The sequence below is a fragment of the Pogonomyrmex barbatus genome, unplaced genomic scaffold, assembly GCF_055798465.1.
Source record: "Pogonomyrmex barbatus isolate J1 unplaced genomic scaffold, ASM5579846v1 scaffold18, whole genome shotgun sequence".
Lineage (NCBI taxonomy): Eukaryota > Metazoa > Arthropoda > Insecta > Hymenoptera > Formicidae > Pogonomyrmex > Pogonomyrmex barbatus.
This window is the reverse complement of record NW_028297114.1, coordinates 1,693,685-1,708,613: the sequence shown is the minus strand read 5'-3', so window position 1 is coordinate 1,708,613 and position 14,929 is coordinate 1,693,685. Positions and strand designations below refer to the sequence as shown.

The following is a 14,929-nucleotide window of genomic DNA, read 5'->3' as shown; positions in this document are numbered from 1 at the left end:
GTGTGTGTTAAATCTGCCTCGTGTGAAGAGCGGTTAAATGTGACGCGTACGATGATAATTAAGCTCGGGTGGTTTCCTTCGGATCGGAGCGAAGACACTCGCTCCGCGTACACTTAGATTAATCGAATTAATTACTTCTCTCCGAGAATGCTCGTGTATTCGATATTTACGATTCTGCCAAATTAGTTATGTACCATCTGTCCTCTTTTTAATGCTCGCTCTAATTTACGGCGATCAGGCGGGGGGGGGGGGGTTAGACAAATAATGTATTAGAACAAATACGATCACATGATATTATATTCTTCTTCATCTTTCTTTTTTTTTCGGATTTTTTATGATACACATTGTTAGCGCGACTATTATAATTGTAATAGTCGAGGGTAGCAATTGCAACTATGTGGCGTATAAATTAATTCTGGCAAGCAGCGGCGAATTGTTAGCGATTGTTGTCGATGATCGAGATTGCACAGCTACATAATAAATAATAGATTTAATTTCTAATTCCGAGAATATTGAATATGAGACTCAAGACACTTGTGACACACTGGTCTTATCAATTTTTTGTTGTTTTATTTGGAATTTCAATTTCATTAATTTGAGAAACTATCTTACCTGGAATTCGATTTTGTCGGGACCATTTGTTTCGATCGTTTTCTTATCACGGTGCTAGTAGAATTCGACTGTTTCGACATGTTACTCCTCTTCGCGTTCGCGTTCTTGAATCGTTCGAGTCGCTCTTCTGCCTGGGACAATTTCTTCGTAACGTTCCTTTTCGAGAGCTTGTCGGGCACATCCACCATGAGATATTCCGGAAACTCCTCGCTCTCCAAATCGCTTCTCACGCGATGCTTCAGGGTCTCGTCGTATCCCATCAAATGGATTTTCGCCATCATACGATTTCTCTCCATCGTATCCTGGTCTAATACTTCCTCTTGCTGCGGTTAAAATATTAATATACAAATAATTAATAAAAAAAATATATATATATATAAATATTCGTAAAAACATATTTAATCAAATAATTGTTGCCCTAAACAAAATACGCATCACAAAGCGGTACTTTTCTAACGCTTTTAATTTTAACAACAGTTTTAAATAAATTGTACTCTGCAAGATGCAAAATGTCAAGTGTTTAAAAGATTAAAAGAAGCATTGGTATTTTGCACGCAACCCACCTCATTGTCAGCTTCGTGACGATAATATCCGTTGGCGAACGTGGCGACGCGATTCTCGACGCCGTACTCGTCGTCGTCATCGTGACGACGTACGGGCGGCCCGAACGACTCGCGAATGATCTCTTCGTGGTAAGAAACGACGGGTTTGCCGCCGTTAACGTTACTGTTGACATCCGCGCGCGACACACGTTTCACGGATTGTCGATTCACCGTCACATTACCGTTCCTCTGCGTCACCACGCCGTTCGTATTCGTTTGCTTTCGCAGCTTGTTCTCGAGCGGCTCCAGCGGGTAACTTCTGTCGATTCCTTTCACGGTAGTCTGCCGCCTCTCGTCGAACATTTGCCTCACCTGCGTGATAATTAACAACACGCTCGAGAGAAATATCAAACGAGAGATTAAACGTTCGCGAGGTAAGATCTAAGATTGTGACGTGCTTTCGGGCCATAAGAAAAATCTTTCATCTTAATCATTTTAGGAAATAAATTAGTGCACGACAAGGTGATTAACTTTGATTGAAGGCGATTGTTGCGCGCGAAAATAAAGAAAACAAGAAACATGATTAAAACTAGTGTACTGTGACATATTATTATTTAATATTTAACGATAAAACGCATTAAAAATATACACGCAAATTGTAAAAATATAAATCATATTGGTATTTAAAATGTGTGAAAATAAATGTCACAAAATATAATTAAATATGTATTAAATGTCGCAAAAAAGCCACGGATAAAAGTTTAAAGATCTATTAGAGCAAATATTAAACTGTCATTTAAAGAAAAAAATTAAATTAAAATTCTGGAATATTCATAATTGTAATAAATAACAAAGCTAACATCACAATGTATTGCTGTTTAATTAATATTTAATTATTAATAAAGCACAAATGCATTTCGTGGCACCACATGTACCATTTATTTTCACGTTTTATCGTTACATATTATATATATTAAATATTAACTAGATAAATGCATCGCAATGTTAGATTTGGTCGTGGTTTTGTTTTTTTTTTTATTTTCTCCGTTTACCACGGCGTCTCCGCTTACCTTACCACCCTGCGAGGTCGAGGTCGTGTGAGTCGTCGCCGTTGCGGTTGTTGTCGCTGCAGTTCTGACCGTGGAACCGTGATTCGAGCTGCTGGAACCCGCGCTACCCCGCTGCACCACCTGGTAGGCCCTCTGCTGCTGCTGGTCGTACAGCTGCAGCAGCTTCTGCTCCTTCTCCTGCAGCTGCTTCTGCTGGAAGCGGGCCTGCGACGCGGGATAATTCGCTTTGAACATCGGCGTGTCGCCGCGCGGAAATGCGGGCCGACGTTGCCCGCGGTTGGAACGTCGGCTCGCATGCGAGAGGTGCATGGTATCGCGGCAGGCTCTGCCACTGCCGTGGCTGTAGGAACGACGATGCATATGCAGGCACCGGCGCTGCCTCATCGATTCACCTCTAACCTACATGCGAGGAGGGTTAGTAAACTCGTTATTATGCTAACGCGCGGGGATCGTTCGTCTTTTAACCCCGCATTGCTCGTCGGGCCTTTTCGCACCCGCGGTGTATTATTAGAGGTATTATTTTCGACCGCGACGTGCCACGAGTGAACTCGCAATGTACGATTATGCAATCGTACATTGAGGAAGATAAGGTTTCAGTTTAAAGAAAAGAAAAGAAAAAAAAAAACATGATGGGTAACAGATAAATAGGTTGTTATTCGTTCTGTAATTTGGAAATAATTTTTTTTATAATTTTTCGATTCAATTGTAATCGTATATTGCGGAAAGAAAGAAAGATTTTCCTTCAATAAGATAAGAAGAGATAAAAGAAGAAATAAGTTTTAATGTATATTGTTTAATCGAAACATTTGTTTTCGCTAAATACCATAAAGGGACAAATTAAGATAAAGAAATAATTTCTAGAATTCAATAACCTTGTTACTTGGTTTTATAATTTAACTTATTAATATTTTATAATGTAATATATTTTCTAAGGATTGCAATATTTTGTGCAGTTGTGCTTTGAGAGCTACGGAGCAAAGATCAAACTGTGACTTAATAATCATGCGGCAGGTCCTAATTGCATATCCCTTCGATGATTGCATCGGCAATTAGGCACGCCACTAATTGATTCATTCCTAATGAACCGGCCATATTGGACACTTTGCCTCTGTAGATCGTATGGTTACGACCGTAAACTCGAGATTCAGCGAGATGATTATTGATAATGATAATGCAACGTTAATTGGTTACATTTACGGTCTTAGATCAAAAAGGAGATATGTTAAGAAATTTTTAGACGTACGCAAATTGCATTAAAGCGATCTCTAAATTCTAGATTATTACATCCAACGATACATCGTGCTCGTTGTTAGAGATTAAGTATTATAAAGTATTATAAAGTGAAAATATATTTCAGATGCAGGAAATCAATTTATTAATCGTACAGATAACCATGCCTTGATTGTGATAGAATTATTATTACTTCTTGAACTAACAAATGTTCATAATGCGTTGCTATCAAATTAGTAAATGGTAATACGCGTCCGCGAGATTACAGTGATCGATATGCGCTGTAAACACGATAGCTATTTCTATCGCGTTCTAATTAAATGCTATTTGATAATAATCCATCCACTAATAGCTAACTGCCAATTAGACATGGAGTAACAACATCGTGGGATTGACGAACAAGATGAACAAGAAGATAAAACCCCTGTGGCGGGCTTACACACTGAAAATAGATCAATAAACGATACGAGTTGCGCTTCAAGATCGCTCGTTCGATACGGTAGAAGTAGCGGTTTTTAAAGGAAGGATCACAGATTGAATGTCGATCTGAATCGCGTGGGCTACTCGAGATTCGAGAAGTCGACGACACACATAACCGTATATAGAATAAGCGACGTTCTTGTTTCTCCAGCGTGTCTCGCTTCGCGGTTTCTCCTTTTCCGGCTTCAGGGTACTGTCGTCGATCGAGTCTTACGAAATTGCTTGATGTCGACCCGCTTTGACGATACGATCACCTGCTCGCTCGCTTATCTCTCCGCCTTCGTTAAACGAATATATCTTCGTTCGTACACTTTTATCGCTACCCATCGATTGATAAAAGCCGCGATGATAATATAAGAGATTTGATTTTTAAGTCTAATAATTTTTGTGCTTCAATATTCCGGATCTTAATATATTTTGTGGTACATTTTGCTCGAGAGAGTTTTTTCGATACCATGGTTTCCAAATTAGCGAACGTGGAATCGTGTTCCTGAGCTGCCCATGATGTTTTCACGTCCATGGAAACTCCACGGGCGCCAAGCTGTTGCGATCGGATATGCATTTTTTATCGGTTTCTCAGTTCCTCGTTTGAATGTCGTTGGTCTTGTATTTGTCCTGAGAGATCCTCACACAAATTCATTTACACTAAAAACTCAAGTTCGTGTTCATCCAATCACGAATCATCGGCACTATCAATTTTTTTTTTTAACACCCAAAGATGATCGTTTTAGTTTCTTTCGTGGACTTCAAAAATTTAGTTTTGTAAAGTTCGTAATTCATATCTCCAAGAAACGTCGCTAGTTAAGTCTCCTGAATATTTCAGAAGAAAATTTGGAAATGTAAGAAGTGTAACTCCGTTTTGCGCACGCGCACACTTTTAATGTTCGTCTTTTAAAACAGAATTTCTAGAGAAAGAAAACATATGGAGGTAAACCTAGCTAAAGAATAGTCACTTGAGCCTACTTGTATTGACGATATGTAGAGGCTGTAACGCACTATGTCAAGTTCACGATCTCTTCTCTTTTAACTTTGCGAAAAGAATTTGAAACAAATTAGTTCTTAAAGCAATATTAAGTTAACTGAAATGTCATCAAGTACGCTTACTAAATTATTTTTAAAATTCTCAATATAAATAGTAAATATTAAAATATTTTTATAAATTATTTTTGTTATTTTATAAATAATTTTCGCATATTAATACATCTTACTTTTAATGAATTTTTTCAATTATTTTGCAAATAATATAGTTGTGCGATAGTTGCACAATTTCTATTCTATTTTATTTACATTTAATTTTTTGCACGTTACGACAATTTGTAATTTATTATAGAAACTTGATAACCTCTAAGTTTATTTAAATTAATTATTTTATCTCCGAGTTTATCTAAATTCTATGAAAATTTTATGATAAAAAAACGAATCTAAAAATAATTTTGCACTACATATTTTTATAAAATTTACGTTTCATAGTAGACACAGTTTTCCTTCTATGGAACATCGCGCGTGATAGAATAACTTTTGAGGTTTCGATCGAAACTTGTCAGTAGTCCTGTTAGCAAATCTATCGCGGCCAATCTTCGTTAAATCGATACGAGCACGAGCAACGACGACCATTGCCTTTTTCAAAAAGTGACTCGACTTTCTACTTTAAGGAATGCTCCTTTTCACCGAGAGCGTGTGTCGCCTGGGGCGACGTACACGCGATCGAGATACGCGTATCCCGGTTCGCCATCTAAAATCGCGATCGGACGCTCATGCGATCACATAAATTTGCACGCACACAAAACGCACAAAACGGTACGGCGTTCAATGTCAACGTCAACCGGTGAGAAACGCATGGTACGCACCACCGCGAGGCTCGCGCAAATCGCACGTTTTCACGGGTGGTTAATACGTGAAAATGATTAATTCCGCGAAAGTTACACGGAATACGATTAGCCGGAGAAATGATTTAATAATCGAACGACGCGCACATTGGCAACGCCAACGGAAACGCGCCTGCGGCACTTGTGAGTGTTACCATCACAACTGTGTGTTGTTGCAAACTACAGCGTGGTGACATCGCGAGGCAGCGCGCATGTCCGTCTGAGCTTATCCACCCTTACGACGGTAGATGATAGTCACCGCTACCACCTCGGGCGGACGATCGAATAAGGCACCCACGGTAAACGTGACCGAGTCCCAAGTGTCGATTTACATCGATTCGCTTCAATAGTTTAACGTTAGTTTTCCTTCTGCTCCTACTTTCGCGAACGGTGACGTAATCAAGCAAAGCGACCGAGCGAATAGAATAGCCGATATACAAAGCGGATTTGTGTACGTATGCAGGGCATAAGACACGCAAAGTATGACATATCGCTACTTTAATGCGACATTTTTAATCAATGAGAGATTACATGATGTTTTAGTAATCGATCCGAAATACAACAGCGGATTTTTGCGGATAACGCGATGTTGACAGATTTTCAAATGAAATAAAATGGCGATAAATTTTATTGTACTCTACTACTTGTTTGTTAGTGAAATAAAACACAGATGTATCAATATTTCTAAATTTTTTTGTTACTTAAATTTCTCAGTGTTGAATTGAAGCATCTCTCTCTTTCTTTTAAGAAATAATTCTATTAAATAATTCTATTAAAAAAAAAAAAAATCTTTTTTTCCATTGTTAATAAATGTTTCTGGTATAAGCTGACGTGTTAGATATAAGTAGTTTTACTTTATACTGCAAATTGGCGTAGCCAGTAATGCGTTAGTTTGTCACGGCATATTGTCCTTACAGTCGAAGTTAAATGTATTCGTGAAGTGTAAACCGCTCGCAAAGAACTCGCGACAACTTATCGATGTTACTTGGAAATTTCAAGCGAAGCACAAAGTTCAAGGTTGGAAAGAGTAATGGAAGTGATCTTAAGAATTGATATAAACGAGTCGTATGTTTGGCAGTTGCTTTATCAAGATTTATTACTTCCTTGTCGCTTTCATAGACTTGACGCGCCGACGCGAAAAATTGGCCGTTTTGGACGAGTTAATGTCAATTTGCGTCAATAAGATGAGCCTTACCGCAGCTGCGTCTCACAGCGACGAGGTCCGTTCGCCAACTGGAAATCGATTAATCTACTAAGAAACTTTAATCGTATTCATCGCTTTTAAATTCCGATCCGTAGGCGTACCTCGCGCAGCATAGAAATTAAGATCATTAACGTGGGAAGCGTTATCCGGACTATTGAATATTTTTGTAAAACCGCCATCCATTCCATTTCGACTTTAACTGCGGCTTCCACTCCGTGCGCTGGGTCGGGAATAGTTTTCTAGGAAAAATCGTTGTAATGCTTTCCGGGAAGCATCCCGTTCGCGTGCCGCCTATCAAGTTCACAAATATATTGCTGCATCATATTATTATGAACCAAAAAAGAAAGGGGAAGAAAAAAAAGAATTGTTTCGCCCGCTCCACTTTGAATCCTGCTGTTCGCTCGCGCGAAATTACGTTTTCACTGCGAAACACCGCGATACCGCGAAAATTAGTTGCTTTTAATGAGAGAAAATTTCTCTTCCTTCCTAAAGGTATCAATGTAACGAACGAGCCAACAAAAGTGTAAATGAGAAACAAGACTTCTTTGAGGAGAGATAAATGAACTATTTCCAGACAATGTTGATTGCAAAATAAATTTACGTCGAGATAACCATTTCATTGCGAATGGAACAAATGCTCACTCTTGCTTTTGTAATAATTCTCAATAAAAATTGTCAACCTTTTTATGATACTCAATAAAACCATTTTACAACGCTTGATATTGTTACGTACAGTATTGTAACACTCTTCTTTTATCGTATAATATATTAAAGAATTTAAATGTCTTGCCGAGAGAGAGTTAAAGTACAATTCTTTTATGGTTGATTGTAATTTAAATAACTCTGAACGTAGTTGTGTCGTATTGTTTCTGCAGATTGTTTTCTTCACAATTAAGAGTCTCGATAATCAAATTTCCTTTCGCTTTTAGTTCCCTTCCTCGTTATTTCATAAACGTAACGTCAACGCGCGACAGAATAAATGATTTTCATATATCCGATTGCCTTTTACGTTTGACGTACGAGACTACACAATGTTATTTGGAAATTATCTATTTATACGTTTGTATTTCCATTTGGATCCGTTTGGATAACCATCTTCCTGAAGTATCGATTCCCGATTTGTCCGAGCGTCACGCTTGAAAATGAGGCTATGACAAATACAAAATTTATTGTTTGTCAGTGGAAGGGAGAAGGTGAGGGGGAGGGGGAGAGACAAGGAGTATCGAGTATGGAATTGTTGGGCGCAGGTACCATTCGCGATTACGGCGCTCGGTAGACCGAGAACCAATCATTTCGCACGACCGACGATGCTCTCGAAGAACCTTGAACTTTGCATTTCGTCGAAGACGAATCGAATTTTCGCGTGAGTCCATGCGAAGTTTTTATACGGGCGTACCTCGTGCTGTATCGCACTTTCGTACTATATTTATAAGGCATTTCTTCGAAATTGACGTAAGTCGGAGCAGAATTAATTTCACGTATGTCATAAACGCGAAAAAATGAACCGCAATCGATGATCGGTTCTGTTAAAAATGTCAAGAGCTATTTTTATTCTATATTTGAGTTCTATTTTAATTCTTTTTCTTTTTTTTTTCCTAAATTTTACTTTTGCTCTATTTTTACGATATCTCGAAATAATATCCATACGTCTGTGCTGCGCTGGTTTACATTCCTGTTTCAGAAATGCCGTTTGCGACGAACGAAAGTTATTAAATATTAACGAGAGAAACGGGAAAAGAAAGACGAGAGAGGCAACTTCAAAATTGCGGCGGCGCAATCTCGTTGTCTTCCACAGATCATGCACGTGTCCCGATAACGAAACCTGCCCATAATTACTTTGCTTAACTGGGCATGCACCTCGCGAAATTACAATTACAAATCGGCGGCGAGCGAAGCTGCATCGCACCTCCTCATCAATTATTTATGAGCTAACCCGTTGCCGTTCTCGGCGGTCCTCCTTGCTCCGAATCCACGTTTCAGATTTATCCGAGCGAACTTCGCTTTCCGTGCAGCACGCATCTCTTTCTCGCGTGCTTTTCGATGCGTGCCGAGCGTGCACGAAACGCACATGTCTGTCACATAGAGATATTAGAAATGCGTTTAAAGATTTTGATCAAATCTTTTTTCTTCTACATTCAACTCTCAACCAGCCAGAGCCACAACGGAATATATACATTTTTCTTTTGTAATTTTTTTTAACAAGCGGGAATTTGTAATGCAAAAGATATCCGGTAAAATTCTGGAACGCGTTATATAGATACACATCTTCCTTCTAGAATGTCTAAAAATGGCTCGGCACATTAATTACTTCGCGGTCTAATTAGCCTGAAGAATGAAATAGTTTTTCTAGAAATCTTTTTCAATAATGATCGTTCTAAATCGGTCGGTCTAAAATTAGAAGCTCCTCTCTTAATAATTTTCCATTTAATAATTCCAATAAACTTTCAGTCTTTTCTCAATCTACCGCGACGACAAATAATATCGGCGATCGTAAAAATATTTGCGAATTTTGCGTTAGCGAAACGGATAATGTAATCATGAATAATTGTGACAAAGTTAATTGGAGACTCCAAGCAATAATGACGTAATGCATTCGTGTCGGCTCTTTTTTTTTTTTCGACTCACTCCTTCGAAGCAGGAAGGTCAAGCGTGGGCATCGCGAAATCGACGTCGTTCACTCGGCTGTTTGATCGGTTTTGCGCGTTATTATCAAGAGATATCTAATTGCGGCATTGCGCGATATAATGCGATATAATGCATTCCGCATTGGCTCTGCTTGCATTAATGTTTTTAATTTTTCTTGGAAATTGCGTGTAACCACTTCCTCTCGTACCTTATAAAAAATTCAAAACAACGCAGCGCAACTTCCAAGGCATGCGGTAACTTCGATCGCAAAAGATTGTTCAAAGTTTTGTAAAATCGTTAAATAAATTTATTTAGTTTAATTTGATGAATCAATTTATTAGTCGTTATAAAAAAAAGAAATCTTTTTTCCTCCGATGTTGATTTGACACAGCGCAATATCTCTCTCTCGATGCAGTATTAAATATTTTTTATGCGCTAATAAGTGGTTATATTTTCATTTAGTTAATTTTAATGGTCTACAGTAAATTATGAATTTGTGATTGAATATTGAATGATGATATTCGTAAATTTGATTTTGGTAAAATTTATCGCGCGTAAAAGTAATTTAACTCTCGGTTTATTGCTGGCAGATTATATCTTGGACATTACTATTTTTGATTTAGATTCAATTAACAACCTTTTTGCTGAAAGGTAAGTGCTCACGATCTAATTGTAAACGAGCAGTGAAGAGATTTAATGTGAAAGCTTTATCTGCCTACATAAAATAAATTTGCACAAGCGATCCGTTGCATTAGCATTAAAATCATGACGTGCCAGAATAGAAGAGGTAAAACAAGTTACTTAAATTATTTAACATGAAGACTTCCGCCTGATTTCTCATCTTCAAGTCAAATTAAAGTCACTCAAACGCGCACCACGCAAATGCGTGGAATAATTTCGTCAATATAATTATCATAATTATTAATCGACGCGCGTGGCAAAATGATAAATGTGCGCAGGAAGAATTATTGAGTATACAAGCAGATTAACTTTGAAAGTTTAAGTTTCTGAGAAATATTCTTAGAAATTTTGATTCTTAGAAATAACTTTTGAATTATGTATCCGTGTGATCCTATATTTGATGTTATACTTGAACGAATTAAGATCAACTTTTAATTATTTACAATTCCAGGCAGAATTCACGGTAAGATACTATATATAATTTAGTATAGTATGTAATAATTACATTATTGAATAATTTGAAACTCATTTTTTCTGATTACTTACAAATTGATAAATCCGTGGAGAAATGTTACGTACAGACAACTTGAATTGAGACAAAAATTAAGACATCAAGATAGAAGATTTTCTATTTCTATGGAAGCAGCGGTGAAGATTTTCTTTTTAGATAAAATTAGATGAAAATAATGAAGTCTAAGAAGTTTGTTGAATGACGCATCTCTCAATGCAAAGGAAATGACATCATAGTATTATGGTTACGAGTCTCTCAATAGTCGGTCATGGTTGACAAACCAAGCGTCCACTTTTTTACTCCGTTTAAGTCTCGCCGTTCTTTTCTCGCTCTAACGTGGGTTCGTCTTTTGCTCCGGGAAGTGCCCTTAGAGGTGTGTCATATAAGAAGTTGAAGTCAGCTATTGCAGTTTATAGCGGGACGTTTTCGAATACGTCTATAGCGGGACGTTTTCGAATACGTGGGCATGATCTCAGAACTAAATTTAATACGTAGAAATAAAAACAGGAATAAAAAAGATCATATATTTTGTTGTAATAAATTTCTGTTACGAGTTATAAATCTATCTTTATGTTGAATTAATTCCTATGTTGTATTCAAAGTTATAACAATGGATATACATAATACAGTCCTCTGAATGCATTATTATTGGAAATTCTTAAAGTATGATTATTATTGAAATTATTAGAACAAACACAAATTTCGAATTGAAATACGAAAAAGGTCTGTTGTTTTAATTTAGAAAAGCAAAGTTATTTAAGCTATTTAAGGACAAGGACATTATCCTCTCATTATTTTTACGCGATGAATTTATCGATTTTTGATGTCTGTATATTAGGAAACGTATTATTCAAGAGTAGGCGGAAGAGAGATCTGAGCTTGATATTCGTCTAAATATCAGCTGTCCATCGGATTTGGATATATCGAAACGTGGGTCGATCGTTCCGTGCACGCTGCCTGAACAAGATGCCATATATGCGTTTGCTCGATACAGAAACGATACGTGGGCCAAAAGAACACGCGTCAAGTTGCCTTAACCGGTCTACCTTAACCAGAAAGTATTTCAAGATTACAAGTGTCAGAAAGAGAATGAGAGAACCATAGCGGCGCACAAGCGGTCGACGTACAGTTTATTACGTTCTCGTAAAAAAGATTCTAATCGACAATGCGTTTCTACTTTACGTAACATTTTCATAGATGCTCATCCTGACTTTTATTTTGTTATAATTAACATCTGGCATAATAAAGTATCACAATCGAGAATAAACTTTTATAAGTTTGTATACGCATGTAGTCGACGAATGAAATTATTATTTCATTATTAATTATGTATTTAATAGCAAAAAGATTCTTTTATTATATTATATTTATTTTTTATATTATATTATAATTTTATAGCGATTATTCATTAGTATTACACTTCTATTGACAATTGTATAATATTATTTATAAAAGATAAGAACTTATTTTGCTGATCGTCAATTTAACTTTTATTTTTTTTGTAGGTCTTATAAATTTTGTTTTTTTTTTCAATTGCACTTAAAATATTTATAAAAAATTGAGATCTCAGTTCATTTTCTATTTTTTAATATATAAATGTCTATTTGTATCTACTAATTGTAGACATTTGCAAACGATATCATAAATATGATAAATGGACGACACATTTATTCTTAAATAAACCTATTAATTTGTCTGTCGATGGAAACTTACCTTTTTAATGCTGCTATTTGTAAAAGCGACAAAATTGATTATCTTACCTGCAGCATCTCGAGACGCGACGATGCCTGTGGTGCTGTCATATTTCAACTGTCTATTCAACTTGCGATGCTCTCGTTCTGAAAAAAAAAAAAACAACAAAAGTTCTAACATTTCTAACATAAACGGACATTCATTATAAAGTTTAGTTTAACATATCATGCACGACAATCTGAATTTTTCTATCAAAATTTCAATAAAAAAAATTGTGTCATCTTCTCTTAAGAAGATACTTCGAGTTCCATAAATATTTAACGTCGTCAATATCTAGCTGAATATCAAGCTGAATATCTTAAAGATAATATTTTCTTTTAAACAAATATAAAACGCAGCTTTTATATTTAAATAAATATAATTACATTTAAGCTTTTATATTTTTACATCAAAATTATTATAGAGACAAATTAAAAAAGAAGAATCAAGTTTAAGTATCACGTTACAGATGTAACGTTAAAAAATCATGTTACAGATGTAACGTTAAAAAATCAATTTCGCATATCTCTCACGGACCGTGAGAACGAACTTTTTTCCAGTTTGTTAAATTGGGATATGAGCTTGCGGAATATTCCGATAAGGGTAGTAACGTCATAAACTAACGCACTTAAACAAATGTTCCATATCTGTAATTCGCTACTGGCAGAGTGGTAATATCACGGGTAAAAATAGCTCGGTTCGGCTTGCGCGCGCGGGAAACGATGTAGTTCCTCGAGTTCCAAATAATTATACTTAAAATAGAGTTGCATGCGGGTATTAGCTACAAAGCAAGTGCCCCCCTCGTAAATAGGTGCGTCGTAATTACCATGGGCCAAAAGCAAATATGATTCGTTTCGTGTTGAGAAAATTATTACTTGCAGATCCGTAACAACCGTGTTACGACATAAAATTATATATCCCGGTCGGAAACCGCTGGATTACTGCGTCAGTATCGGATTGATATTAAATAATGCAAAGCCAATAATTTCGGAATCATAAAAATAAGCTCTTTCTCCCGCCCCCCCCTCTCTCTCTCTCTCTCTCTCTCTCTCTTTTCTCTCTCTCTCGAACCGGCGATCTCTTAAACTCGCGCAAAGAGAAACGGTCAGGCTATCGTGAGTGCACGCGATTTCCGAGCGGGGATATATCAAAGGCTCGTAATTGGCTTTCACTTTTTATTTCCACCTGCCGCATTATCGTAGAGCGATTCGCGTGCGGCGTTCGCAAACGTAAATTGCAAAGCCAAAACGAATTTGAGCTCTGGACGGTGCGGCAGGTGAACCCGGTCATTGTTGCTCTTTCGAGCGATTCATCCTCTGTAAAGATCTGCCGAGCCAGTCTGGGTGTATCAGCAGCAGCGTGGGCGCGTTTGATATCACGTTACCCGATCGTTTTTTTTTTTTCATATGCCTCCAGTCCGTGACTGTTCGTGTACACAGTCGACGTTAGAATAGTGTTGAGAGGCATTTTGATCGCTACGTAATCCATTCCGTAAATAGAAATCGATAATAGGCCATTCATGCTTTTTTTTTGTCGATGCATCCACATCCACATCATAAATTCATTAAAATTCGACTGTGATTGTCGTCCTTGACGAGACGCTCTTCGAGAAATTATTGATACGGGCTCGTTGTGTGTAACAGTGTTTTTAGGCCAGCAGACATCGTGACTCACGAACCCTGACGTAATCATGAGACTTTTATGGTTAAGACCCGAGAGACATAGCGGCTCGAGATTTATTTGCCATTTTTTTCGACCGTGAAGGCACACATTTTGCACATTATGGTGGAAATAATGTCAAACGCGTGTCACGTTAGACACTTAATTAAAATTAATTGTTAATTATTTTAAAATAACGTAATTGAACAGAAATAAACAATTGTGATATTCTAACACTGTTAATGCAGCATTTACGATTAAAGAATTAATTTCGTTAAAACAAAGTTTTGAGCTAGAATCATTCGATTAGATCCGTTCGATCTGCAAATTTCACAATATGCGAATCTGTCGAGTTCGATGGCATATGCGAACGAAAATGTCCGGTGACCCAGGTATTCGGCTCTCTTTCGCATGCTCTTATTGGTGTGTACGTGCGTACGTGTGCGTTGCGTGGATTATTTATAGTTTTACTAAAAACGTACTCTTCGCCACGATTACCATGGGCTACTCCCATACGTATGGTCACCACCAAGTACACGGCTCCATTTCTATAATTAAACTGCACGCGCGCGCGGTCATTTACGATAAAGTTCGCAAAAGGCGAACGTGTATCTGCGGCGAACGTCAATAAATTTGCGCGAGACAATGGGAGCCGGGCAAGGATGGACAAAAACGCGAGAACAAATTAAGTTGCGTAGAGATGCGCGACTAATTGGCGT

General features: G+C 37.3%; 1 protein-coding gene and 1 long non-coding RNA gene across 8 annotated transcripts in view; one reads left to right on the top strand and one right to left on the bottom strand.

The window, feature by feature from the left end:
- The window catches only part of LOC105433956 (uncharacterized), a 126,965-nt gene that overhangs the window by 8,182 nt on the left and 103,854 nt on the right, over positions 1–14,929 (bottom strand). For 2 of the 7 annotated variants that reach the window (XM_089074789.1, XM_089074791.1), the window contains exons 1-5: positions 5,396–5,948; positions 4,389–4,839; positions 2,225–2,428; positions 1,176–1,526; positions 613–935 (exon numbers count right to left, since the gene is read on the bottom strand). In XM_089074789.1, coding sequence (XP_088930915.1) covers positions 613–935; positions 1,176–1,526; positions 2,225–2,428; positions 4,389–4,496 — 986 coding nt within the window. In that variant the 5' untranslated portion in view covers positions 4,497–4,839; positions 5,396–5,948. The other 5 variants (XM_089074793.1, XM_089074792.1, XM_089074790.1 and 2 more) reach the window with 4 other exon arrangements.
- Positions 6,115–6,587, top strand: LOC148936981 (uncharacterized). Its single transcript, XR_016138782.1, has 2 exons — positions 6,115–6,250; positions 6,343–6,587. It is a non-coding gene; the product is annotated as an uncharacterized LOC148936981 (long non-coding RNA).